This window comes from Astatotilapia calliptera, chromosome 7 (assembly GCF_964374335.1).
Source record: "Astatotilapia calliptera chromosome 7, fAstCal68.1, whole genome shotgun sequence".
In the NCBI taxonomy this organism is placed as follows: Eukaryota; Metazoa; Chordata; class Actinopteri; order Cichliformes; family Cichlidae; genus Astatotilapia; species Astatotilapia calliptera.
Genome location: NC_137428.1, coordinates 59707939 through 59732416, shown reverse-complemented (window position 1 = coordinate 59732416; position 24478 = coordinate 59707939). Strand labels below are relative to the sequence as shown.

Below are 24478 nucleotides of genomic sequence, written 5' to 3'. Positions count from 1 at the left end.
TTCTCCCACCATCCAAAGTGTATGTTAGGTGATCCTAATTGGCTGTAGGTTTGAATGCAAGTTTTAATGGTTGTCTGTTGGCTTTGTGATGCACTCGTGAACTCTCCACAGAGTCTCTGGCCTCCATTATAAACTGGGATATGCTCAAGCATCCCACGACCCTGTTTTCAAAAAGTGGAGAAAAAAATGGATAGTTGGATACTCTGATGACAATATATAGTGGTAAAAATGAGTGGTTTCATATTTTTGATTAAATAGTTGCTCTCACTGGGTTGAGGGTTTTTTTTGTTTTGTTTTTTTGTAATTGCAGGCCTTATTGCATTTTGTTCTTTTTCATTTCTTTTTGGCTACACTTAGCAAGTTTATAATTGTGGATTGTATAATTGTAGAAAATTGTTTATTTTTTAAACAAATAAAAAAGCCGAAAAAAACCGACTTCTATTTACTTGTGCTTGTTTATGTGACTGCTTCTTTTATGCGTCTGAATATGTATTAGCCAAGCTTCTCTTCATTTTTGTAGCCTCTGTCTTTGACAAATGAATTTCCCCTTGGAATCAATAAAATGTAACAACATTAATACTATACAAAAATATATAATTAATGTATTTATTTATTTAAATAATAAGCGACATGTTTAGGCAAAATGTGATGGTTTTGTAGCTTTTTTGACAGTGGCATTTATGAATGAAGTGTGTTTTGTCGCCTTTGAGGACGTGGCGGTTCTTGGCCAATCCAATCAACGATGCTCTCTTGAAGTGGACCAATGAACAAGCGACATCGCATTCGGCTTCTCGTAACCTGATTGGTTGATTTTTGTTCTAGCACAGGAAGTGCATGGGTGTGTTTCCGAGGGGCGGACGTAAGGCTACAGCGACGAACTTTGCAGAAGAAACCGGTGAGTACTCAAAATAAATTGGGTAAAATCTCTAAAAGAAATAGAGTGTATTTCTCCAATAGTGACTTAAAGTGGTCCGTTATGATGGTGCTGACTTATCCGCATTGAGCGCTTTAAATTGCAAGACTAATAGGGGGGAAAACTAGCGGTATCCTGGGTTAGCCAGTCTGCTATTAATGCCTCACCTTGGTATGGATGGTAACGGTCTTAGAAATAACGGTCACAAACTGTTGCTTCTAACTTTAATACAAAAAAGGCAAGATTTAAGTTGTCGAGATAAAAAAAAAAAAGATTATATCACTTGCCACGCTAAAGCCAGTATAATGGTGAGCTTTTTTTGATCACAGGATGATAAAATGACCAAAAATTAGAATATATGGGATAGCAACCCGGCAATTCTGTAAAACCGTTATTAGGTGTGTTTTTGCCAGGTAAACTTACAAAGGTCTTTTAGATATGTGAACAGGTAGCTTAATCTCATAAGTTTGCTTTAAAGCTCAAATCTGTGGATGTTTGGAGCAAAAGATCATGCAGCATGTTTTGAAGAGAAATCTGTACTCAATTGCCAGTTTATTAAGTATACCAAGCTTTACGCCGTACAGTAAAAGACAATAAACATGCTCCATTAACATGTTTTGGTTTAATACTTTGTGTGGAGTGACTGTGTAATATGCTGGGAACTGTCGAGTAGATTATGGTAATAACAATGTGTGGAACACCAGCTTCCAGAAAGCAGCAGTAGAACAAATAAAGTATTGCATAAGCTGTGAAAGATTAGCAGTACTCGTGGTATTTGGCTGCCCTTTGAGTCATATACTGGCAACCAGCAATGAATGAATGAAATCAAAAGACAGGATTAGTACTGACTGCATGCTTTCATGCCATGATAAAGAAATGGGTTTAGGAGGATGACAATGGCTTTTTGGTGACTTTTTTTCTCCCCTCCAAACTCCTGCTCTAGACGGTGCTTGTACGTGCACAGGATGGAGCTGCGGCCACTCATCATGTGTTTTGCTCTCTGCGTGGTTTACGCCACCAGCAAACCCACAGACAAGAAGGACCGTGTGCACCACGATGAACCTCTCAGCAGCCGAGAGCACGATGATACTGAGAACTTTGACTATGACCATGAAGCCTTTCTGGGACAGGAAGAGGCTAAGACTTTTGACCAGCTCACACCAGAAGAGAGCAAGGAGAGGCTCGGGTAACAACACTGTCTTCTGCTTTTTTTTTTTTAAGTCATTGGGGGATGTTTGTAATTACCTGAATACTTTGAGGAATTATGCAGATACAAATGAATCCCAAAATTGGTTGAAAAAGTAATTCTTGTGGTACATTTTGTTTTGATCATGCTTATCTGAGATGACAAAACTTTAGGGGGGGAAAAAATGAACCTTTTCTAATTTTTCTGCTCTTTCTTTCCAGCATGTTGGTTGAGCGTATAGATGAGGATAAAGATGGTTACGTGACTGTTGAGGAAATGAAGAAGTGGATCAAGCACGCACAGAAGAGGTGGATCTATGATGATGTGGATCGACAGTGGAAGAGTCATGACCTCAATGGGGATAACGTGGTGTCATGGGAGGAATACAAGAATGCCACTTATGGATACATTCTGGGTACAGAGGCAGACAGTTTTCGTTTCATACGTTAGCTTTATTTTTATAGACAAATGTACTTTGCCACTCTTGGACTCACACTGAAAAATGCTGTGTCTTCTGACTCGCAGATGATCCCGACCCTGAAGATGGCTTCAGCTACAGGCAGATGATGGCTCGTGATGAGAGGAGATTCAAAATGGCTGACCAGGACAATGACATGAAAGCTAACAAGGAGGAGTTTACAGCCTTCCTTCACCCTGAGGAGTATGACCACATGAAAGACATCGTAGTGCTGGTGAGAGACACACTCACAAAGGTGCTACATACTGAGACCAACTGGATATCTTCCTTATCCTTTCTCACTATGTACTTTTTTTCTTCTTCTTTTTTTTTAAGGAAACTATGGAAGACATTGACAAGAATGGAGATGGCTTAATTGACCTGGATGAGTACATAGGTGAGTTCTGACAGCCTACCAGCATCATTATTAGTTTGTACCACACGATCTTTGGTGATTGGAGGAAGCAAACCAACACACATATTAAGTTTTATTATATTTTATAGGCCACGTTGCATTTCTAGCACTTGCTTCATCAGTCAATGTGTTCCTGTCTGTTTGTGGTCTAGGTGACATGTACAACCAGGAGGGAGACACCTCAGAACCTGAGTGGGTGAAGACTGAGAGGGAGCAGTTTACTGAATTCAGAGACAAAAATAAGGACGGGAAGATGGACAAGGAGGAGACCAGAGACTGGATCCTGCCCAGTGACTATGACCACGCTGAGGCTGAGGCCAAGCATCTGGTCTATGAGTCTGATGCAGACAAAGTGAGTACTGTAAAATGTCAAAATTACTTATTTCTTTCATTTTGTTCCTTGTGACTTTACTTTTATCTGCACCGTGAGTTTAGGTATAGAAAGTGAAAGTGGACTCATGCCCACACTGGTTATAACATTTTTAAGTTTTTGAATATGTAGCAAAATTGACTTGACCTAGTAAATTGTTAAATGTGATCCCAAACACTAGTCGAGACCAGACCAGTCAGCAAGATCCTGATCAGCTCATACCAGTGTTCAGAAAATACTGGTGTATCTGTAATCAAAACTCAATTGGAGGCCTTTAAAATAGCTTGAAAGGCAGACCATTGTGTTAGTTCAAACATATAGGACAAACTGAATGCCTATAGCAGATGGTTTCTTGTGTTTCTTTTGTCAGGATGGCCATCTCACCAAAGCCGAAATTGTGGATAAGTATGACCTGTTCGTGGGCAGCCAGGCGACCGACTTCGGGGAGGCGCTGACTCGACACGATGAGTTCTAAAATCCGCCTGCCTCCAAAGACTGTGTGCTCTTCTTGTGTGCCACCTTTTAGCCGTGGAGTGTTTTTTAAACAAGATGAGCTTGCCTAATCGAACGCCACAGACAATAATTTATTTGATTTCTTGAATGTGTCCCATTGCATACACACACACTAACATTCTAAGCAACTTGCACACCATCGGCCAGTGTGAGCTCATGTTAAGCAATGCCTCAGATTGGGATATATAATGCCGGCCTTTGCTCTGCTTCCATACACTACCTTTTTTTTTTGCCCATGTCAGGTAAAGGACAAATCAGATATTATTTTCTTTGAGAAGACAGTTTCTTTGCATAGCCTTGATTTGTTGCAAAATGCTTCATGGAACAGAGTTTTAGTTTGTAGCCTACAGAGCAGCTTGTCACAGCATGTCATTCTGTAGTGCATTAGACTGAAGCAAAAAGCAGAATTTGTACCATTGCTCTGTAATTGGGCTCAAACTAAACTTTACTTGTACTTTGTTTTTCATTTCTTCATATTATTGTGATGCTGGAGTAACAGCTGTTTGTAACAAGGAGGTATATGTTGAATTCCAGTGGCAATGGAGACCATTTGGTCGAGTGCAATACAGTATCATCAGTTGGACCAGGCTTTGTTTGCTAAGCTGGGCCTAAACCTTCCACGTTAACAAAATCTGCACATCCAACGTGCTTCGTGTTAGCTGAAGGAATACAGATGAATTTAGGGACTGATGGATGCTTCGTCCTCAATGCTGCCTCCTTTCTTCTATCTCATCACCTCATTAGTGTGAGTGCGTGTGCGTGCATGTGAATCCGTGTGTACATATTTACTTGTATTCTTGATGACTTGTTTTTTTTGCTTTTTATTGTTACAGTTTTGTTTGATTCAGCTGAACTAATTTGTGTGCCAACCAAAATCTTTGTCCTGTTTTGTAAGCAATTTAGTTTAGAAAAAAATGACGTTTCAACATTTCTTTCCCAGATATGTTTGTCATGTTTGTACTATCACTACTAGCATTTATAACCACTGTTAATAATTTTTATGGTATTATATATGACTGTTTTTTACAAGCTCACTGCAGCAACAGCCTTTCACTAGTGACTTTACTGTAAATGAGTTGTTTAGCAAAGTGAGCACTCTAACAATCAGGTCCAGTTTTTGTGATTGAGAACAAAGTCTCAATAAAAAATTAAAAAAGGAGTGTTTTGGTTTCTTTATTCTTTTGTGTTGGTTAAGCTGTCAGAAGCTTTCTGCTGTATAACAGCTATTCTCTGGAAAGCTAAACATACCAATTGCTCAGTTACTGTCTTCTACAAACTTCACATTCCTAATAAATAATCTTATAAAACATTTCATCATATTAAGTGGAAGCTGAAAAATATCAGTGCTCGTATTAACAGTGAAGGAAAAACACAGTTCAGAATGTTGACCTGCTTGTTGTCTTCCTTCCACCTTCTTTTTCAGACATTCATTTTCCCTTTCACTATAATACCAATGTTGGTGTTTTTATATACAAAAGTGTCAGAACTGAGCTGAATCCACACAGTATTTAATGAATGCGGCGAAGTCACAAACTATTCAGAATAGGGCGTGATGAATATTAACAATTTATTCAGAAGCTCTTTTCTTTTGAGGTCTTTGTGATCTTTAGATTCACATTCACTTACCTGATGCTATTCATTAGGAGCCTTAACCTTTAAGTTTGTACAGAAACATGTTTTTTTTTTTTATTCTGCTTTGATGTACAAAAATGTGAGAAGAACAGGATTCATCTGCAGAATATTATCTGAGACGCCTGGCCACATGGTGTGCTGACAACAATCTCTCTCTGAATGTGGAGAAGACGAAGGAGATTGTTGTGGACTTCAGGAGAATGCACACCCAACATGCTCCTCTGACCATTGACGGAGCGTCTGTGGAGAGAGTGAGCAGCACCAAGTTCTTGGGTGTGCACATCACAGAGGATCTCTCCTGGACGTACAACACCACAGCACTGGCCAAGAAATCACAGCAGCGTCTCTTCTTTCTCCGCAAACTAAGAAGAGCAGGAGCTCCAGCCCCCATCATGTACACTTTCTACAGAGGCACCATCGAGAGCATCCTGTCGAGCTGCATCACTGTGTGGTTTGGAGCCTGCAATGCGTCCTGTCATAGAACCCTCCAACGCATAGTGAGAGCTGCAGAGAGGATCATTGGTGTCTCTCTCCCCTCCCTCCAGGACATTTACAGCACCCGTCTCACTAAAAAAGCCCTTTGCATAGCGGCTGATCCCACGCACCCAATGCAAAGCTTCTTCAAGCTGCTGCCGTCGGGGAGGAGACTGCGGAGTCTCCAGGCCAGGACCAGCAGGCTGAAGGACAGCTTCATCCATCAGGCTGTCAGGAAGCTTAACTCCCTCCCGATTCTGCCCCCTCTCCCATCTCTCCTCCACGGTCTCACTGAACTCTGTCACACACACACAAACACACACACTCTCTGACTCACTCACTGGCCTGCACCAGTTACCAGTCACTTTGGGGAGCATTGGACTGCCATTACCTCATAAGACTTTGTTGTTACACTTTCTCTTACCGTACACTACTAAATCTCCATTTGCACTATTTGCCTATTTGCACTACTCTGCCTGGTTTACACTCAATGTCACTTACCCATTATATTGTATATTGTATAGCTTTCTTGTTACATGTAAAATTGTATTTATTTAAATTTTTACTTTTTAATTATTTTACTTGCATTTTTAATCACTTTTATATTTAAATATATTTAAATGTTCATTTGCTATTTATCTAGGGATTGAGAGTAACGCAATTTCTATTCTCTGTATGTCCTGTACATGTGGCAGAATCGACAAATAAAGTTGACTTTGACTTTGACTTTTGACTTTGATATTCAAGACTGAGTGCTGCCTGCTACACTGACAAACTTATTAAAGGAAGAATCAGTAGTATGCACAACCTTTCACCTTTTGTATCTTTAGATTTCTAGTGTCTATAACCATCTGTCAGTGGCCTTTAACAACGAAAACTGAAACCGTATCTTTAGACACGCTATGCTGAAAGTTAAACTATGGCCAATTCTGACCTGCCTTTATTTCTGAAGTAGCCCAATAGCATGAGGCTGCCACCAGCGTTTTTCACTGTAGAGATTGCATCAACCAGTTTATGAGTGTTTGCCTGATGCTGTGCTTGCAGTTCTTTCTAATGAGTTCAGTTTTGTCCTGTCAAATCAGAAAAAGCAAGTAAGTCCTTAAAATACTGTTTGGAAAATTCAAAGCTTGCTTCCTGTGCTCGAGTAGCTTCTGTAATTAAATTAAAAGAGCATTCAGTATAGCTAACTGTAGGAACAGTCCCTGTGGTTGTAGAATTTTTTTTTCTTTCTTTTTCCCCCCCCACATCACAGTTTATGAAGCCATTTTCCTACCAGGAAATAGTTTCTCCGGTTCTGTAGCTTGATAAAGATCTACAGAAGTTCCTTGGCTTTTTTCCCACTGACATGCAGTGTATGTTGACATAGATCTGAAAAGGTCCATCAGAATGGAGCCTTTAAGAGTAGATGAACAGATTGGGTACTGATGGCGCTGAGTGTTTGAAATACTGAGAGATTAAAACTTCAGATGTGTCCATGCCTGTTGTAACATGTGCTCCCCTGTTCTCTTTGATTTCAAACTGATGTTCCGTGATGAATGTACACATATTTTATACTAATTTTATGCTGTAAGTAAGTACATTCATAAGTGTAAATCTCTTCTCATCAAAATTCATAACGGTGTGGAACCTTAGATGCACAGGTAAGTGGCTTTTCAAATGTGGCTGTGCTTTGCACTGTGACTTTAAATGTAGATTTTGTACTTGTGTCATGTGATGGCAGCTGCTGGGGTTTTAACAGCTGCAAAAAGACGTCACTGACTGGAATGTGACCAGAAAATCAGACATTTGCTGTGATTATCCCTTTGAACATTCTGATTACTGATAAACGATCATTATCAAGTATGTGTTGTGCTCTTTGTTACAACATGTACATAAACTGGAGCTGCATTTATCCCTGTGGATTTAAATGTTAGCCTTACATAGTCCTCTGATATTACAGCAAGTGTTTTGCTTGTGACTAGTACACCCACAGCAACACCACCGACCCCCCATATTCAGCCTGGATGGAATTTTAGCAGCACTTTTCACTGAGATTTGTGTATATTTATCTTTTTGAAGTATATTTCACATATTTCATCATATTCAGGATAAACTCGTATATTTGGTTAGTGTGAAATGTTTGGACAACAAAATCTCAATTTATGCTTACATTTGTTTTAAAACAGTGTGTTATTTATTTGTATTGCATTTTCATGGTATCCTTATTATCTTATTTAGACTATGACTACTGTATGTGTTATGAATGGATCAGCATGGTGTATTTCATGCTACATGTTACACGTTACATGTTGTTTTACATATAGACTAATAAGCTACAACTTTCAAACCATGTGTCAAAATATCATGGAGGTTCCTCTTGTGTTACTGAAACATTATTCAGAAAAATTGACTCCAGGTCTTCAGTACGTCACGGATGTTCAGTAAGATTAGTATGTGAAGAGTCCAAGTCATTAACTTAGCCTCTTTGTCATGTTTGTGGGAGCCTCTGTGAGCATCATTCTGCTTAAGGAGGCCACTGCTGCCGGGGAGTGCCATCTCACTGGATAGGTTTCCTTAATCTGCAGCTATGCAACTATTTGGGTGAGTGGCACCATCAAAGCAACAGGACTCAAGATTTCCAAGGAGAACATTGCACTTTGGTTTTAATGTTGTAGCTTATTAGTGCAAACACATGCAGGCCTTTTTTTGATGTGGCCCTTCAAGTGCACTGTGTATACACCCAGTCTTCATTTATGCCTTCAGAACAGCAGAGCCAGCCTTTAGTGCTTCTTTGTTTCTCCATGATTTCTCCATCTTCGTCTTACCTGCGCCATCTTCTGTCACCCGCCTGCGATATCATAGTGACATCACTTACTAAATGTGATAAAAATGGGATTACAACGAGCCATCACTCTCAGCAGCTCTTCTTCGTCTGACTCCAACTCACCCTCACTGTTCTTGTCTGCATCTTCATCTCCCAGAAAACCATCATCATCCTCCCCCACCCTGCGGTCATCTTGGGTGTTTACCGAGTTTGTCGATGCCCTTCTTTCCTCAGGATGACTGCTACTGTCTGCTGTCCCGTCGAGACGCTCTGATTCTATTTCATCCAGTGACGTAGAGGGTTGGTACACCTCTGTGCTCAGAGCTACCGCCGTTCGCTCTGGTGTTTCTGGTGGCGTCTCAGTGGGAGAGGTATCTATATGTACCAATGTGGCCTTTAAAGGGACATCCTCTGGGGTGGGTGGGGGTGTGCTTGTCTGCCTGGGGATGGATGTGGACAATAAAGGCGAATATGAGGGCGTCTTCACGCGAGATTTACGAAAGGGTTTGTCAATTTCTGCTGAAGCGATTCGGGTACGACTGAATGGAATACTGGATTGAGAGGAGGGGCTAGTTGTTGGGTCAACAAGATCATCATTGGAGCCTGTTTGCATATCCGGGCATGTTACAGGTGGAGTTGTATCAGCGTCATCGGTTTCAGGGCTTGGGCTGATGTTAGATTGTTCCTCAATAGACTCCGGGTTTGATTCTGGTGGGATACCAGGGGTTTCGTTGGGTGGAGCAGCACCCAGAGTTTTATCTGTTGGGCTCACATTTGCAGGGGCTGTAAAAGTGGGCGAAATGCAAGATATGTTGGTTGGTGTAGAAACATTATTGTCAAAGGTTACAGTTTCAGTGGGGATGGAGCTGGTGTCAGGTACAGCTGTATCTGTGGGTGGGGTCGGTTCTTGACAGGGGGTACATCCTTGTTGGATGTAGATTCCTGGGTTTTCAGTAAAGCTGAAGGAAGGATTGTAAGTTCCATATTCTTCACTGCTGTAGGGTACTTCCTCCGTTTGTGGCATAGTATTATGATGACTCATCTGAGGAGTGATTACATTCATCAGATCAACACACAGAGGAATAAAGCTACTTTTTGCACAGAGATACAAAGACGGTGCAAGCAAATCATCCTGAGCAAGATTATTTGAATATGCAGATTGCCCTCGAGTCTCACAGACTTATAAAGTACTCTGAATATTCAAATACTGTATAAACTTTAACATTAGAAATAGTAGATTCGACAAGCAGGGTCCATGTGACATTTCTTGACCACACCTTTTGTGCGTGTTATTCTGTAATAGGAAGTTTGAGTTAAATCTGCAGATGAAGGCCATGAGATGGGTTTGGAAATTTTGGAACTAGTGAGGAAGTTGTATCTTGTATTTACATGAATTTTATTATTCATTCAGTTTTGTAAAACCTGATCATTTACTTTTAGCAGAATTAGAAGAGTTCAGATGTAAAACTGTAATTAAATCCCTTAGTTGGTTTTGGATAGAAGATAAATATGCTATAAAGGTAACATTAAAAGGACAAGCAGTTTTTACTACAGGAAAAAAATATGGTGAGGATACAGATAACTCTAAAACAAAACAAACAAACAAACAAACAAACAAACAAGAGACCACTCACCAGCTGGAACCATCGTAAGCTCTGTGGGAGTAAATGGCAGAATATTTTGGATCACATTCAGACAAATAAAAAATGTTAATTTTAATTTTAGTAAATATTTTAGTCATAAATTATCTTACGACATTGGGATGTTTGCCTTGTGCTACACAGCCTCTCTCCAATGGGCCTCTCTTTCCCTTCTGTTTCTTCTTCAGCCACATCAGTATAGACAGGACACATCCAAGTGCAGTCATAAACACCATGCTCAGAAACAACGCTTTACCCACTGTGCAGCCGATCACGTGATCACCTCGCAGTGGACCATAGGGGACTGGGGCAAACAAAGTAAAACATGAAGAGGCTGTTTTAGTCTGCAGGATTATTAGCAATCAGCAGTGTATACAAGTGTGCAGATGGGTCACCTTACTTGGTTGCCCTTCAGGTAACACCTCCACAACTACGGTAGCAAACGTGGCATCACCTGATTCCTGATCTACAGCCATAACCTGCAAAGTATTTTAATGGCATCATTATCTTATTTACATGCATCTTTTATGAGACTTTCGTGGAAGACAGAGGGCAAGTGGAGCACAGAAAACATGATTCACATAGACCTAATATAAACTCGCCTATGTTATTAGTAACTACAGGGAGACACTGGTTGTAATATTTTAGCCAATCGATTTTACATTGTTACATATTGGTTACATTTCCCCCCACCAGTTCTTACTGTGTTTCTACAATTTTAGTATAGAAAGACAATGTTATTGAATATATATGAACTATTTTATACTACTTTATTTAAATTCTCTGTAATGTATGATTCAATTCAAACGGTTGTTTAAAAAGTGCTAAATGTAAGTAACACAACATAAGGTTTGTAGCCTGTACAGTTTCGAGGCTCACCTCCAGAACATATTCCTGTTCTGGTTTGAGTTCGCTGGTCTTGGCTATCAGGAGACCCTCCTGTGTGACTTGATAGATGTCTGTGTGATTGGATGTGGGATTGAACGTGAAGTAGATCATTGGATTGAAACCCTGTGAGTTTGTGGAGAAAAAAGGTGACGCATTACAGACTGCACTGACCATCGGCAGCATGGTTGTATCTGTGCATGTCACAGTGCATACTTGGTTAAAATCTTGGTCGTGTACATGTAGCACTAGTGCTTTGCTACCGTAAGTATCGACCAGAGAGGCTGGACTTTTTCCTGCTACTACAAAGCCACGATATTCAGGCTTGTCAAACTCTGGAGAAAACTGGTTCGCTGCCAGAACTCGGACCAACACTGTAGCAACAGAATACTTCCTGGGGTCGTTATCCTGATATGCCTGGGTGAATGACATAGAGACAAAAAGCCACAGTAATGAGATTGGTACTGAAGAAGACGTCATACATTTTAAACCTACCACTTACAGTGTGTTTGAGCCTTACCATGACCTGAAGACACAGCAGTGGAGTTATGAGCCTGTCTCTCACCCCTCGAGTGAGCCTCGTCTCACCTGTCAGCCTGTCCATCGTGAAATGTTCATCATCATCTCCTGCAACCCAGAAAAACCCAGTTATAGATACAAACACAGAACATTTTTAAATACTGATTTGTGTTGCTGGTTATCTTACCTGACAGGATGGTGTAACTCAGTGAAGAGTTGAGTCCTCTGTCTCCATCCACTGCATGAATGGGACCAGGAGAAAAGTCCAACAAAATGTCCTGCAATATTATACATATTTGTTCAAATCAGCTCTAATAAAGTAGTAACCAAGCCACTGGATCTGAGTCTTGTTTGAACTGTGACAGGGAATTACAAAAATGCCAGATAACATAAAATTTTTTGATAGAATCTAAATAAAAAAATAAAGGAAATTCATCATTTTTTAAATTTAATATCCTTTATTTTGTTTTTTAAGAAAATAAAGCTCAGAGCATTATCTTGGGTGTTTTGATCTGCTAAAACTAACATTTTGGACTTTGTCAGCTTTAAGTTTACCAAACTCTGAGCGACTGATAGCCACGCACTGTGTTGCTCTGATGACATGTGTGTGCCATCTGTGAGGGAGGGTTTAGCACCTGACCTCTTCCCCCTCAGTGACGTTGACCGTGTACACAGGGCTGGTGCAGATTTGATTAGTCTCCTGGAAAAGCCACGTGCAGGGCAGGAACTGTGGGTATTGGTCATCTCCATCTTGGACAGTGATGGTGGTACTGGTGCTGATATTGTAGTGCTCAGCAGTGTTCATTTCCTGAAATAAAGACAAGTCAAATATATTACACTGGTCATGAAGCATGAAATACAGTGAAGCTTTTCTTACAGTCTTACAATCAGGAGAACCAGTGAATCAAATCTTGATTGTATTTTTATTTTATTTTTTGGGATAAAAAACAATCTAGCAACATATGTATATATTTGCACAATTACTCACGTGATTAGAATCAAAGAAATATAAATTAAATAAATGTACATACTGAGGCATAGATGGTGACAGTAAGCACAGTTTTGGTCTCATAGTCTAGAGGCTTGGCCAGCACCACCTCGCCACTGTTTGGTAGATCAATTTTGAAATATTCAGCATCAGGCTGTGGAATACACACAAATACATAAACAATGATAAATTGTTTGTTTATGTTTCCAATTTTTATTTAAAAGGTAGAAAAATACAACTTACGGATGCCTGGTCAATTGAGTAAATGATGTTGTCATTATCGGCATCTGTGGCCTGGACAGTAAATACCACAGTATTCACTGCAGTCAGCTTGAAAACACAGACAGACAGAGAAGCACTTGAGGCAGCAGGAGTGGAATTTTTATTGTAATATACACATGCAGAGATTTGCGTGCGGGTATTTTTGAAAGCCCTATACCTCACTGATAATAAGAGTCTGGACTGTGTTTTCTGGAAACACAGGTGAATTATCATTCTCATTAAGAATCTTCACCAGGACGCTGTAAACACTCTAAAATAACAGCAAAAAGACACACATATATTCAGCTTTGAATCTGGAATGATACAAAGAGGAATTATGAGTAAAATGATGGAAGACAGTGTACCAGAAGGATGCCGTCCTCATGACATGTCAATTCAGCTATTAGGATGGGTCCCAGTGCCTAAAAGATGTAAAACAAGAGGCGACAGGCAGAGCTTTTCATTCAGTGATATGATAACATTGTTAAACATAGCTGTCAAAACCACACATTTCAAATGGAGTCCCTTTCCAAATCAGAAACTTTGTAACCAGAGTCCATCAAAGACACTTATAGAGAAGCTAAGCAGGGTTGGGCCTGGTTAGTACTTCTGTTGATGTTCTGTTGAACTTCTGTTGATGTTCAGGGTTATTTTTCAAATCTTAATTTAGGCCACTTCTCTTTATTCAGTAAACAGGACATAAGAGTCATGTGAGCACTCAATACCTGTCTAATAACATGAAACATTAATTTGTATAAAAGGATTTTAAATCAATTTAAAAGAATAGACTTGTTGTAATCATAGTTTTTAAGCTGATTTGTGTTGAGTTTTTGAGTTGATTATTAAATATGTAAAGAGTCTTTCCATTCTATAATGATTTATATAATATTTAACTTAGATTTGGTCTGCATTTGGATTACTTAATGCTATAAAGTATGAAATTATAACATTTCTTTCACTGCAGCAATTGCATATTTAAAATAAACACATAGATATGTGGAGATTTATGCATTGACTACTTTGTTAGGTGCTGCCTGTAAATACAAACTAATCAGCCAATCACATCAGAATGGGGAAGAAAGGTGATTTAATTGATTTTGAACACAGCATGGTTGTCTGTGCCAGATGGGCTGGTCTGGCGTCAACAATAAAAAAGAAGAAAATAAAATCCCTTATTAATGCCAGAGGTCACAGGAGAATGGGCAGACCATGCTGGATTTTGAAGCAGATGGTTACAGCAGCAGACTACACCTATATCTGTCAGCTGAGACTACAGTTTGCACAGTTTTAACAAATTGGACAACAGAAAATTGGAAAAACGTTGCCTGATCTGATGATTATCAATTTCTGCTGTGACATTCAGAATTTGATATAAAACAACATGAAACCATGGATCCAGTAATTTATGCTAGTGATGGTGATGTGATGGTGTGGGGGGTATTTTCTTGGCACAATATGGTCTCCTCGGTTTCAACAGATCATTGTTTAAATATCACAGTCTACCTGAGTATTGTTGCTGACCAACTCCATCCCTTTATGACCACAGCAGACCCATTTTTTGTTGGCTGATTCCAGCGGGATAATGCACCATGTCACAAAGCTAAAATCATGTAGTTTTTTGAATATGAAAGTGCATTCACTGCACTCAAATGGCCTCCACAGCTAACAGATCTCTATCCAACAGAGAACATTTGGGATTTAGTGTGACAGGAGATTCATATCATAGATAGATTCATATCATATCATAGATGTACAACAATCAACAAATCTGCAGCAACTGTGTGATGCTATCATGTCATTTGTTCACAGATCAACCCATTTCTTTCTGTTTATTAAGTTCAGGATTGTTGGGGTTATATGTATTATAAATATTATAGCTTCTTCCTTCTGAAGTTGTTTATCTCATTTTTTTTGTTTTAAATGAGTGATCAGCACATTGAAAGACTTTCTTGGTGTGAGAGAGAGATAATCTAGCTGACCCATTAACAGTTGCCATGATGTAAGAGGATGACAGTAAGAGAGGTTGGGTTTGGGCCAAGAAGGAGATAGTGAGGTTCAACATGTGTTTGTTCCAAATACAGTTTCCTTAGTGTGGCTCAAGGCCACTACAAAAAGTATATTACACATCTAAATATTTCTGCCTTGTAGACAGCTCAGTTATCAGTGCCATTACCTCTCTGTCAAGCACCCGGTCAGCTGACGTGTTGAGCCGGATGTTGCTTCCATCCAAGAAAAACCAATGTGCATCCTTTCCAATTAGGCTCCACTGCACTCCCTCCATTGTGGTGTCAGCCATTAACTCAGCAACAATCTCTCCCCAAACTGTGTTTTCTTTGATTGCTGCAGATACATTCTGGCCATCCAAACATCCACCCCAGCCTGACATTCCTGTGCCAAACACAAACACACACTTGAACACATAGACGGGGGGTTAAAGCTTCATTAAGTGTGACCTATAACTTAAGCTTTTGGCTTGACTGTGAGGTGGTTGCACCTGTGACTGTGCGAAGATACAAGAGAACCAGCAGCAAGCAGACTGGAGCCCTGGCAGTTGGTCCAGTGAGGGCCATTCCTGGGTTAGGACTCAGGAGCCAGTTCTGCCTGAGTCAAGGCAGAGAAAGAGCAAAAAACAAGTAACTAAACATAGTCATTGTTATTAGTGTGTCACATTCAGTTATTCTCTTTAGGTTAAGAGTGTGACATGATACCCAAACACAAATACACTCAACTCTGCCTTATAAATCCAGTTTAATAAATTTAAATTGGGTTTCAGTTGGGGTTTCTTCAATCAGAAAGAGCAGACTAGTAATAGTAATAGTAATAGTTAGCTACATGTTTCTCTAACATGCTTTCCTTACTTTTATTCCCAGTTCATCTGCAGACATGTAATCTTAACTCTACTCTGTCAGTGCTGGTAATACTCACATGCCTCCTGTATCAGGGATTTCTAAAGATTTTTTTTACTATTCATCAGTGTTCTCATTACATTGTCTTATATCAGAAATACTAACAACTCCCAAATTTTTTTTTAATCAGACTTAAGGAATCGCTGGATTTTTAAAAAAATTTTTTTAGCAGCATCTCTACCTTGACCTTGTTTACTATACCACCAAATAGTTTAACTGTGGGTCTGCGATGCTCTTGAGTAACTGTTTGGATCTGTGAGCACATCCCACTGAAATAACAACTTTACCATTTATATGAAGTAAAATAAACACACAGAAGCCTGCCTTTACACACTCATCTGAACAGTTTGTTTTATAGATCAAGATTGATCTGCCATCCACACTGTTTGATAAACTTCGGCTGACTGACCTGTTGTTGTCAAATCCGCTGAAGCTAGTTGGTCAGTCTGCATATCCTCCTGACTTCTGATGGACGTGGCATGTCTGAGTCTCAAAACCCCAAAAATCCACCAAACATGGTTAAGAAAGACAGAGTGACGCTTTCAAAAATAAAAATAAGTGACAGCAACAGGTAAAACACACACATACACACACATTGACACCACCCTCCCCACATACATTAAAAAGCAGACAGCAGCTTATGTGTGTCCGGGGATAAATGCCAGCTCAGAGGCTAAAGGCTGAGGGCGTGGCTTACCTGGCCAAAGAGGAAAACGCCAAAGAGATTAGAGATGACAGGAACCTGACAATGAGGTCAGAGACTGGGGTACCAAGTGAATTCAAGAGATTTGTATGATACTCTGAGACTCTTCACCTTTATAGACATTGTGTCTGGCAAACTCAGCTGTCAGTATTACAGCGCATAACAAGAACATCATTTTGTTTAGTACATTAGGTCTAGGATGGTCATACATAGATTTAAATTTCAGGCTGTGAGATAGTTAAGAAATTTTTAAATGATTCTAAACATTTTCTTTGGCAATACAGCTCGTCCCTGCTGGATTTGTTCAATTAGCAATTAATGTGTGACAACTAATAGACCCTGACAAGGGATTAGCTGTTCATCTTCTGGAGATTAACCCACATGTCTTTACACACTTATCTCAGCACACCCATGCAAAAACAAACAAACAGAAAAACAGAACCTCCCAAAACAATAAAATTAAGGAGTGTGTACACATACCTTTTGGGATCTGGACTGGGACAAAAAATCAGCCCGGGCATTTTGACTAGTGACTGGCCCACCATGGTATTTTAGGAAAAGCCATAAAGCCTTTATAATAAACTTAAACCTACACCAGCCTCCCTATTCTGGTATTCTAAACAGTACTTAGAAAAAACATATAACAACATAATAATAATTACATATACCTATCTAATGGGGGTGCAACGATACACAAAATTCACGGTTCGGTTCGGTACTTTGGTGTCACGGTTCGATATTTTTTCGATACAAAAAAAATGTTCATGCCTTTTTAATTTGTCATTTATTAAAATTATAAATATATATTTTAACTCAAAAGTACAGTTTTTAAATTTAATGTTGCTGAAACAAAAATAATTAAAAAAATAAATATATCTGATTGAGGAATCACTCATCTTTGGAAAAGAGAGTTTATTACAGAGAAATGGCTCTTTCCAAAATAAAAGCTATACTATACGCTTCTTCTGGGCTATATTCTCAGCAGCATATTGTAGCGGGTCAGGGCTGTTCGGGGTTCTGTTTGTACAGTTATGTTTTGTTTATGTTGCCATAGTGACGGGTGACGCCCTCTTGCTGCGACGGTGTGTCCTTCCGGGGTCAGAGGGCGCCCTGTGTGTTGTTGTTGTTGTTGCTGTGCGGTTACCGCGCTGAGCAGTTAGCTAGCGGCAGTGTTCTTCTGCAGATGTCAATAAACGGCTGTGCTCCCTGGCTAGCTCACGGGAAGCAAGACCAAACAACACCTCCGTCTCCTCGTTGTCTGAGCTCGCCACATTGGTGTCAGAAGTGGGATGATGGTGGCACCCCATGTTCTGACCCGAGTGACTTTTCCCCCGCCTGTCGTGACCGGCGGTGCGCCAAAAGAAGGCACCTGGATATTTGCAAAGTGAAAGCAAAAAACAAGCGCAAATTCAAACGCGATTTCAATATGTCACATATTGACAGTGGCTCACCGATACCAATGACATAATTACCCAGCTACATTTCCGAAAGAATGCAAAAGCATTGACATATATTTTTCCTTCCTACAATAGCCCGACGGGCAGGGCAGAGATAGATTTTGGTAGCCCGACTGGAAAAATCGCTAGCCCGATTTTGCAAGCCCTGTGTTACAGGCATGGCCCTTTAAGGATGAAGCCTGATGGGAAATGTATTCGGGATGTGTGTAGCGGGACTGCCTGGTGTGTGTGTGTGTGTGTGTGTGTGTGAAGAGAGAGAGCGGAGAAGGGGAAAAAGTAACGGTTAGCTACAGAAGAGACGGAAAGAAAATAAATAAAAGGAATATAATAACTCCCTCGACAGCCAGAGTTGTGTCGGCGATGCTCGCTGCGAGTAAACTGTTTCAGCCCACTGTACGCTGTGTTCGTGCCTTAGAGAAGAAATAAAGTTCGGTGAAGCAGTTTCCTACGCCTCCTTCGATCTTTTTGCTAGCGGAGTTGACCTGTATAGTAAGCTGTTGCCGGCTACGAGTCAGTTACGGAACCTTCAAGTAACTGCCAGAGGTTTCCTTACTACGGTTCGGGGCCGCGGATCTGGCGCGGTAACACCTGTATCTGATTGAGGAGTCACTCATCTTTGGAAAAGAGAGTTTATTACAGAGAAATGGCTCTTTCCAAAATAAAAGCTATACTATACGCTTCTTCTGGGCTATATTCTCAGCAGCATATTGTAGCGGGTCAGGGCTGTTCGGGGTTCTGTTTGTACAGTTATGTTTTGTTTATGTTGCCATAGTGACGGGTGACGCCCTCTCGCTGCGACGGTGTGTCCTTCCGGGGTCAGAGGGCGCCCTGTGTGTTGTTGTTGTGGCTGTGCGGTTGCCGCGCTGAGCAGTTAGCTAGCGGCAGTGTTCTTCTGCAGATGTCAATAAACGGCTGTGCTCCCTGGCTAGCTCACGGGAAGCAAGACCAAACAACACCTCCGTCTCCTCGTTGTCTGAGCTCGCCACATTGGTGTCAGAAGTGGGATGATGGTGGCACCCCATGTTCTGACCCGAGTGACTTTTCCCCCGCCTGTCGTGACCGGCGGTGCGCCAAAAGAAGGCACCTGGACATTTGCAGGACTTTGTGTGGGGCAATGGGGTCGTCGGGGACGACTGACCCCTTAGGCGGGGGCTATGTAGCGGGTCAGGGCTGTTCGGGGTTCTGTTTGTACAGTTATGTTTTGTTTATGTTGCCATAGTGACGGGTGACGCCTTCTCGCTGCGACGGTGTGTCCTTCCGGGGTCAGAGGGCGCTCTGTGTGTTGTTGTTGCTGTGCGGTTGCCGCGCTGAGGAGTTAGCTAGCGGCAGTGTTCTTCTGCAGATGTCAATAAACGGCTGTGCTCCCTGGCTAGCTCACGGTAAGCAAGACCAAACGACACCTCCCTCTCCTCCTTGTCTGAGCTCGCCACAATATTAAACATATCAGGTCCCCATAAGGAGAATCATGTGCTAACGGCTGTCTAAATGACTCGGGTAAAGTTTGTAACATGCATGCTTGTTGTTTTTGTCTGCTTCCACTTGTCTTTGCACTAGGATGATGTCGGCGTAAATGTGCAGTCATATTCGTTGTGTTCCCACTAGTGCTCCGTTATCGAGCTACCCCTGCGTGGGGCTAGACGGCTAACACGTTAACGAGCTAACTGCTCGCTAACACACTAGTTCCCACCCATGTAATTGAGCATTGCGTGGCACATCCAACATACTGTTTTACTTTAGTCCATGACGCGCTTACCTTCAGGGTCATATGTCACATGAAAACCAAAATAATTCCAAACGCCACATCTGAATGAGGGTGGGGAAGGTTCAATTTGCCATGTTGCAAGGAGAGCTTAACTTCTGTCTCGCTAGCTTGCCCTGCGCTCGTCCTTCTGATGATGCTGTCTGTGTTGAGCGCTCAGTGGATCTGCGCTCGACAGTGCAGCCTAGGCTGAGTAGTCGAACGCAGATTTACTGAGCGCTCAACACAGACAGCATCGTCAGAAGGAAAGTTGATAAAATAAATTACAAATTTTGTATTGTTCGATACATATGCGTACCGAACCGAAAGCACTGTATCGAACGGTTCAATATCGATACGAGTATCGTTGCACCCCTACTATCTAATAGGGTTGCCAGAATCCCAGCAAAAAAGCAAAAGAAAAAAAAAATAGGGAACCACTCCCCCACCCTCTGCCTCAAGATTTTAATTTAATGCACGTATAAAACAAATGCACAGAAATTTATTATTTTTCTCCAGTATTTAAATATATTCATCATCTTTCTTCAACAGAATTGCAGACTGCACAGATGGTACCTTCCCAAAGGAAAGAATACTATAACGTACTAGGGTATATACTAGACTTAATATTTACTGAATACAATAATGGATTTCTATACATTTTACATCAGATAGAAACTTTGGTTGTAAGATTCAGATAATTATTTATTAAAAGCTAGACATTTTAAATAAGAATAAGGAAGAAAAGTATTTCTTTGTGCCCCCCTTTCCCTGTTAATGCCCTACCTGCCCCGCTGGCAAAACATTGCTAGACCCGCCCCTGCACAGCTACCAGCGTCAGGTACGTAAAAAAAGGATCCTGGTGTTATTTGTCTCTCAGAAACAGTTCATAACTTCCCTTCAACTCATTCATGTCACCTAAAAGGTAAACCTGTTTCTCCATCACCTGTTCAGCTCTGATGATTCAGTAAGGACATCTCCTGGTTTCATCTTCATGTTTCCCTCTCACCACATATCCAAACGGATATCATGACCAGCAGCTTTACAGCTGTGGCTCCAGCAAACATCAGCTGATACTAGAAATTAATATTAAATAAGTTCTAATAACAGCTGATCAAGCTTAAACGTGCTGCTGTTCTTTAGCGTGACCTCCGCCGGTTTCCTCTTCCTGGCGCAGAGAGAAAAGCCGATCAGCTGATCATTAATCAGTTTCATGATTGAATTAGCAACTTTCTAGCTGAAGTAGTACGGGACAAATCGCATTCCTTTTCACCTCAACTTTAAAGTTCGAACCCCTCGGCTGTAATTGGTCCAGTCCAGAGTCGATCATGACCAACTGGCCAATCCACCACTATTCACTTATACCGCTAAAAAAAAAAGAAAAGAAATAAAACCCCATCGGCCCATAAAAACGAAAAATCACGAGCGGCCCATATGACGGATGGCCAGTCCAGCCCTGAGTGACAGCCTCAAAGGGGGGAAAACGGCTCAAGACTGTTTAATCTGTATCTTATGTGCACTATATATCACTATATCACAATAATTTTTCATATCATATGATTGTTCCTAGAAGCTTTCAATCGTATTAGTGTGTTTTAATAAGTTAGAATATTCATTTAATATCAACAAAAGACTTAAATTGGATCAAAAAAGGTTATATTGTGTTTATCTCATCAGCCATGACTGAATATGGCCACTGGATGTCAGCAGAGATGTGGTTAAAATAGGAGGCAAGTCAAAGAGTTGACTTTCAAAGCTAAAGTACCCAAACATTTGCTTCTTTTCAGAATGAGTGTATTTTTCTTGTAATAGACTTAAATACTTGCTGTGATTAAGGGAAGGATAAACCATTTATAATTGTGCAATTGTGTTTCTCTCAATAGTAAAATTGTAAGTAAGTTTATTTTATTGTGTTTTTGACTCAAAACAGCTTTATAGAGGTAAATAAATAAAAAGACAACTTCTGAAGATTAAACCTCATATCTTTAGACACTTGTCTCAGCACACCCATGCAAAAAAACAAAAAAACAAAAAATACCCAGAACCCCCCAAACAATAAAATTAAGGAGTGTGTACACACACCTTTTGGGATGATTTGATGTGAAATGTGTTTGGTGACAGACTCAGAGAAAAAAAAGGCTTAAGGCTGTTTAATCTGTATCCTATGTGCACTATATATCATTATGTAATAATAAGTGAAAGGCAAAGTGGACAAGTAGCAGATCAGAGTTTCAGAGCAGGAACACCTGACTAAAAAATTGCCAACTGAAACTCAAAAGCATAAAGACACGATTTTAAGAGCTGTGGTGTGGATTTGTCCTTGATCCAACACAGCTGATTTAAATGGCTAAATTACCTGCTCAACATGTCTTGAAGTTCTTCAGAGGCCTGGTAATGAACTCATCATTTGATTTAGGTCTGTTGACCCAGGGTGATATCTAAAACTGGAGGCCTGGAGTTCTCTACACCAGATTTAGGGCTTTTAATACTGTACCTGTACAATAGGTACAGGTAAATAGAATAATGGAATATATAATCACAGAAGAAAAAACTTTTCCCCTCTTTTTGTGTTAATGGGGGGGGGGGGGGGGGGGGGTTGAAGCTGGTTTGCAGACTCCACTGGGTGTATGACGTGGGTGTGTGGATGGAGTGCCCACCTGCTGCCCAGTGTGTGCTGTTAAGTGAATTCACATGACATTTGTTTCAGATGCTGTTTCTCTGCTGTTTCTCCCAGTAGTGAAAGCTATATGTTTAATCTAAAATATATGTGTTCATACTCTTTTTTTCTATTGCAATTATCAATTATTTTTGAGTAGACTAAAGGCAGTGTATGGCCCAGGGGGACAGTTTGCATCCAGCAAATGACCCCAGTCAGATCGGCACATGCGAGGTGTAAGAGACAAATTCTGGATATTAGTATTAGTGTTTGTAATATTAAAATAAGTTTATCTAATGTTACGCAGATATGCCTCTGACAAAATATTGGATATGCTCTTTTGTTCTCTAGTTAATGGCATCATCATATATATGTAGTGCCTCAGTACTGTGGAGCAAATATTACACCAAGTAATAGATGAATAATTAAATGACAGAAAAGTTCCTGTGTTTTCCACTCTCTGTAAACGAAATTTCAGTTGATTACAATGTGTCCACAGTAAAATAAATAAAAAGTAAAAATCAATCAATCAATAAAATAGGACATCTAAAGTATTTTTTGCTTTATAATGGCACGATAGTCGGGACAAAGAGCTACCAAACCTTTTTCTATAATTTTACACATTTTATTTTGCCCAGAGAGTCATTTTGACATTTATTTCATTAAATAGAACAGCCTTTCTTTAACATGTAGTAGAACACACACATCCAGCTGAAATTGCACTTTTTTTTCTTATATTGAGATATTACAGGGACTATAGGTGGAGCTAAACTTATTTACACTGACAGAAAGGGTTTTTTTCTGGCCTGGACAACTTAAGATTAAAGTGCACTGTATGTGCATAGCCTTATATGCCCCCTAGAGCTCTTACATCGGGTGATCTTTTGCTCTTGGCCACACCAAGGTCGAGGCTGATTCTTAAAGGTGATAGTGCATTTGCGGTCGTGGTGCCTAAATTGTGGAATGATTTGCCTCTCCACATTAGACAGGCTCCTACCTTCAACCTTTTTAAATCCTATCTTAAAACACATTTCTACTCACTGGCTTTTAATACTGCACGAGAGTCATGTACTTATTTATTTGTCATTAGCTATCTGTCATTGATGTTAATTGATATTGCTATTTTATTGTGTGTTATTTTATTGTGTAATTTGTATGTTTGTACAGCACTTTGGTCAACACCACTGTTGTAATTAAAAGTGCTATATAAATAAATAAAATAAATGTGGCTCCAAGTGTAAAATGAGTTTGACCTCCCTGATTATAGTGTTAAACTGTACGGCTGTGACAGGAAATGGCCACTGGATGTCAGCAGAGAATGAGAATGATTGAATATCCTTATTTTCTTTAATTAAGGTATTAATAAATCAGTGATTTAATAATAGAATCATTTTTTGCTGTATATTCACGTAATAGTAAAGTTGTAAGTTTTATTTCTATTGTGGGAAAAGGAAGAAAAAGAGAAGTCACAAATGCTTTATAGAGGCAAATAAAATTTAAAAAAAAAAACCAAAACAACCCACTACAAGAGAAAGTGGACAAGTAGCAGGCCAGAGACTTCATGTGAAGATCAAGTCTTAGAGACTGAATGAAATTTATCCCCGCATTTTACACTTAAGCGTATAAAGTGGATAAAACAGATCCCAATTGCTGTTTATTTTGGGCACTAATGCGCAGGAGAAATAATTAAATTGTTTGTCTTGTCAAGATTTCACTGCAAAAACGTATTTGCCATCCAACAACTGACTGCATTAAGGCATTCATTTAAAATGGATAAGTTAATGAGTTTGTGAGGTTTAAAAAAGAAGTAAAGTTGAATGTGATGGACATACAAGTCACGAGAAATTCTTTTAAAAGTACTGATAAATAGAGCACCTAATCTAGAACTTTGTAGAACGCCACATGACAGATCACCAACACCTAGACCACCGAAACCATAAGCATTCTCTGGAGTTGCCCCAC

At 40.1% G+C, this 24478-nt stretch overlaps 2 protein-coding genes across 2 annotated transcripts; one reads left to right on the top strand and one right to left on the bottom strand.

Annotated features, from left to right (window-relative positions):
- Nucleotides 1–753: 753 nt before the first annotated feature.
- Nucleotides 754–5013, top strand: calub (calumenin b). Its single transcript, XM_026176083.2, has 7 exons — nt 754–895; nt 1857–2099; nt 2321–2514; nt 2625–2791; nt 2893–2953; nt 3124–3323; nt 3712–5013. Exons 2-7 carry the CDS (start codon nt 1879–1881, stop codon nt 3814–3816), a joined length of 948 nt encoding a protein of 315 aa, XP_026031868.1. The 5' UTR covers nt 754–895; nt 1857–1878; the 3' UTR covers nt 3817–5013.
- A 3097-nt stretch (nt 5014–8110) lies between these two features.
- Nucleotides 8111–17013, bottom strand: LOC113026862 (uncharacterized). Its single transcript, XM_026176082.2, has 16 exons — nt 16372–17013; nt 15551–15657; nt 15230–15444; nt 13422–13478; nt 13235–13327; nt 13039–13125; nt 12839–12949; nt 12448–12615; nt 11995–12085; nt 11809–11915; nt 11505–11705; nt 11283–11414; nt 10804–10882; nt 10517–10707; nt 10398–10418; nt 8111–9805 (listed from the first exon to the last, which is right to left on the bottom strand). Exons 2-16 carry the CDS (start codon nt 15624–15626, stop codon nt 8807–8809), a joined length of 2628 nt encoding a protein of 875 aa, XP_026031867.1. The 5' UTR covers nt 15627–15657; nt 16372–17013; the 3' UTR covers nt 8111–8806.
- Nucleotides 17014–24478: the final 7465 nt, after the last annotated feature.

Bases quoted from the DNA above. Each gene is read 5' to 3' on its own strand.
- calub (XM_026176083.2), top strand. From the start codon at position 1,879: ATGGAGCTGCGGCCACTCATCATGTGTTTTGCTCTCTGCGTGGTTTAC. The intron at 2,100-2,320 runs GTAACAACACTG...CTTTCTTTCCAG, and splicing joins GAGAGCAAGGAGAGGCTCGG to CATGTTGGTTGAGCGTATAG. The intron at 2,515-2,624 runs GTACAGAGGCAG...TCTGACTCGCAG, and splicing joins CACTTATGGATACATTCTGG to ATGATCCCGACCCTGAAGAT.
- LOC113026862 (XM_026176082.2), bottom strand. From the start codon at position 15,626: ATGGCCCTCACTGGACCAACTGCCAGGGCTCCAGTCTGCTTGCTGCTG. The intron at 13,126-13,234 runs GTATAGGGCTTT...TGTGTTTTCAAG, and splicing joins AGACTCTTATTATCAGTGAG to CTGACTGCAGTGAATACTGT. The intron at 11,415-11,504 runs GTATGCACTGTG...ACAAACTCACAG, and splicing joins ACGACCAAGATTTTAACCAA to GGTTTCAATCCAATGATCTA.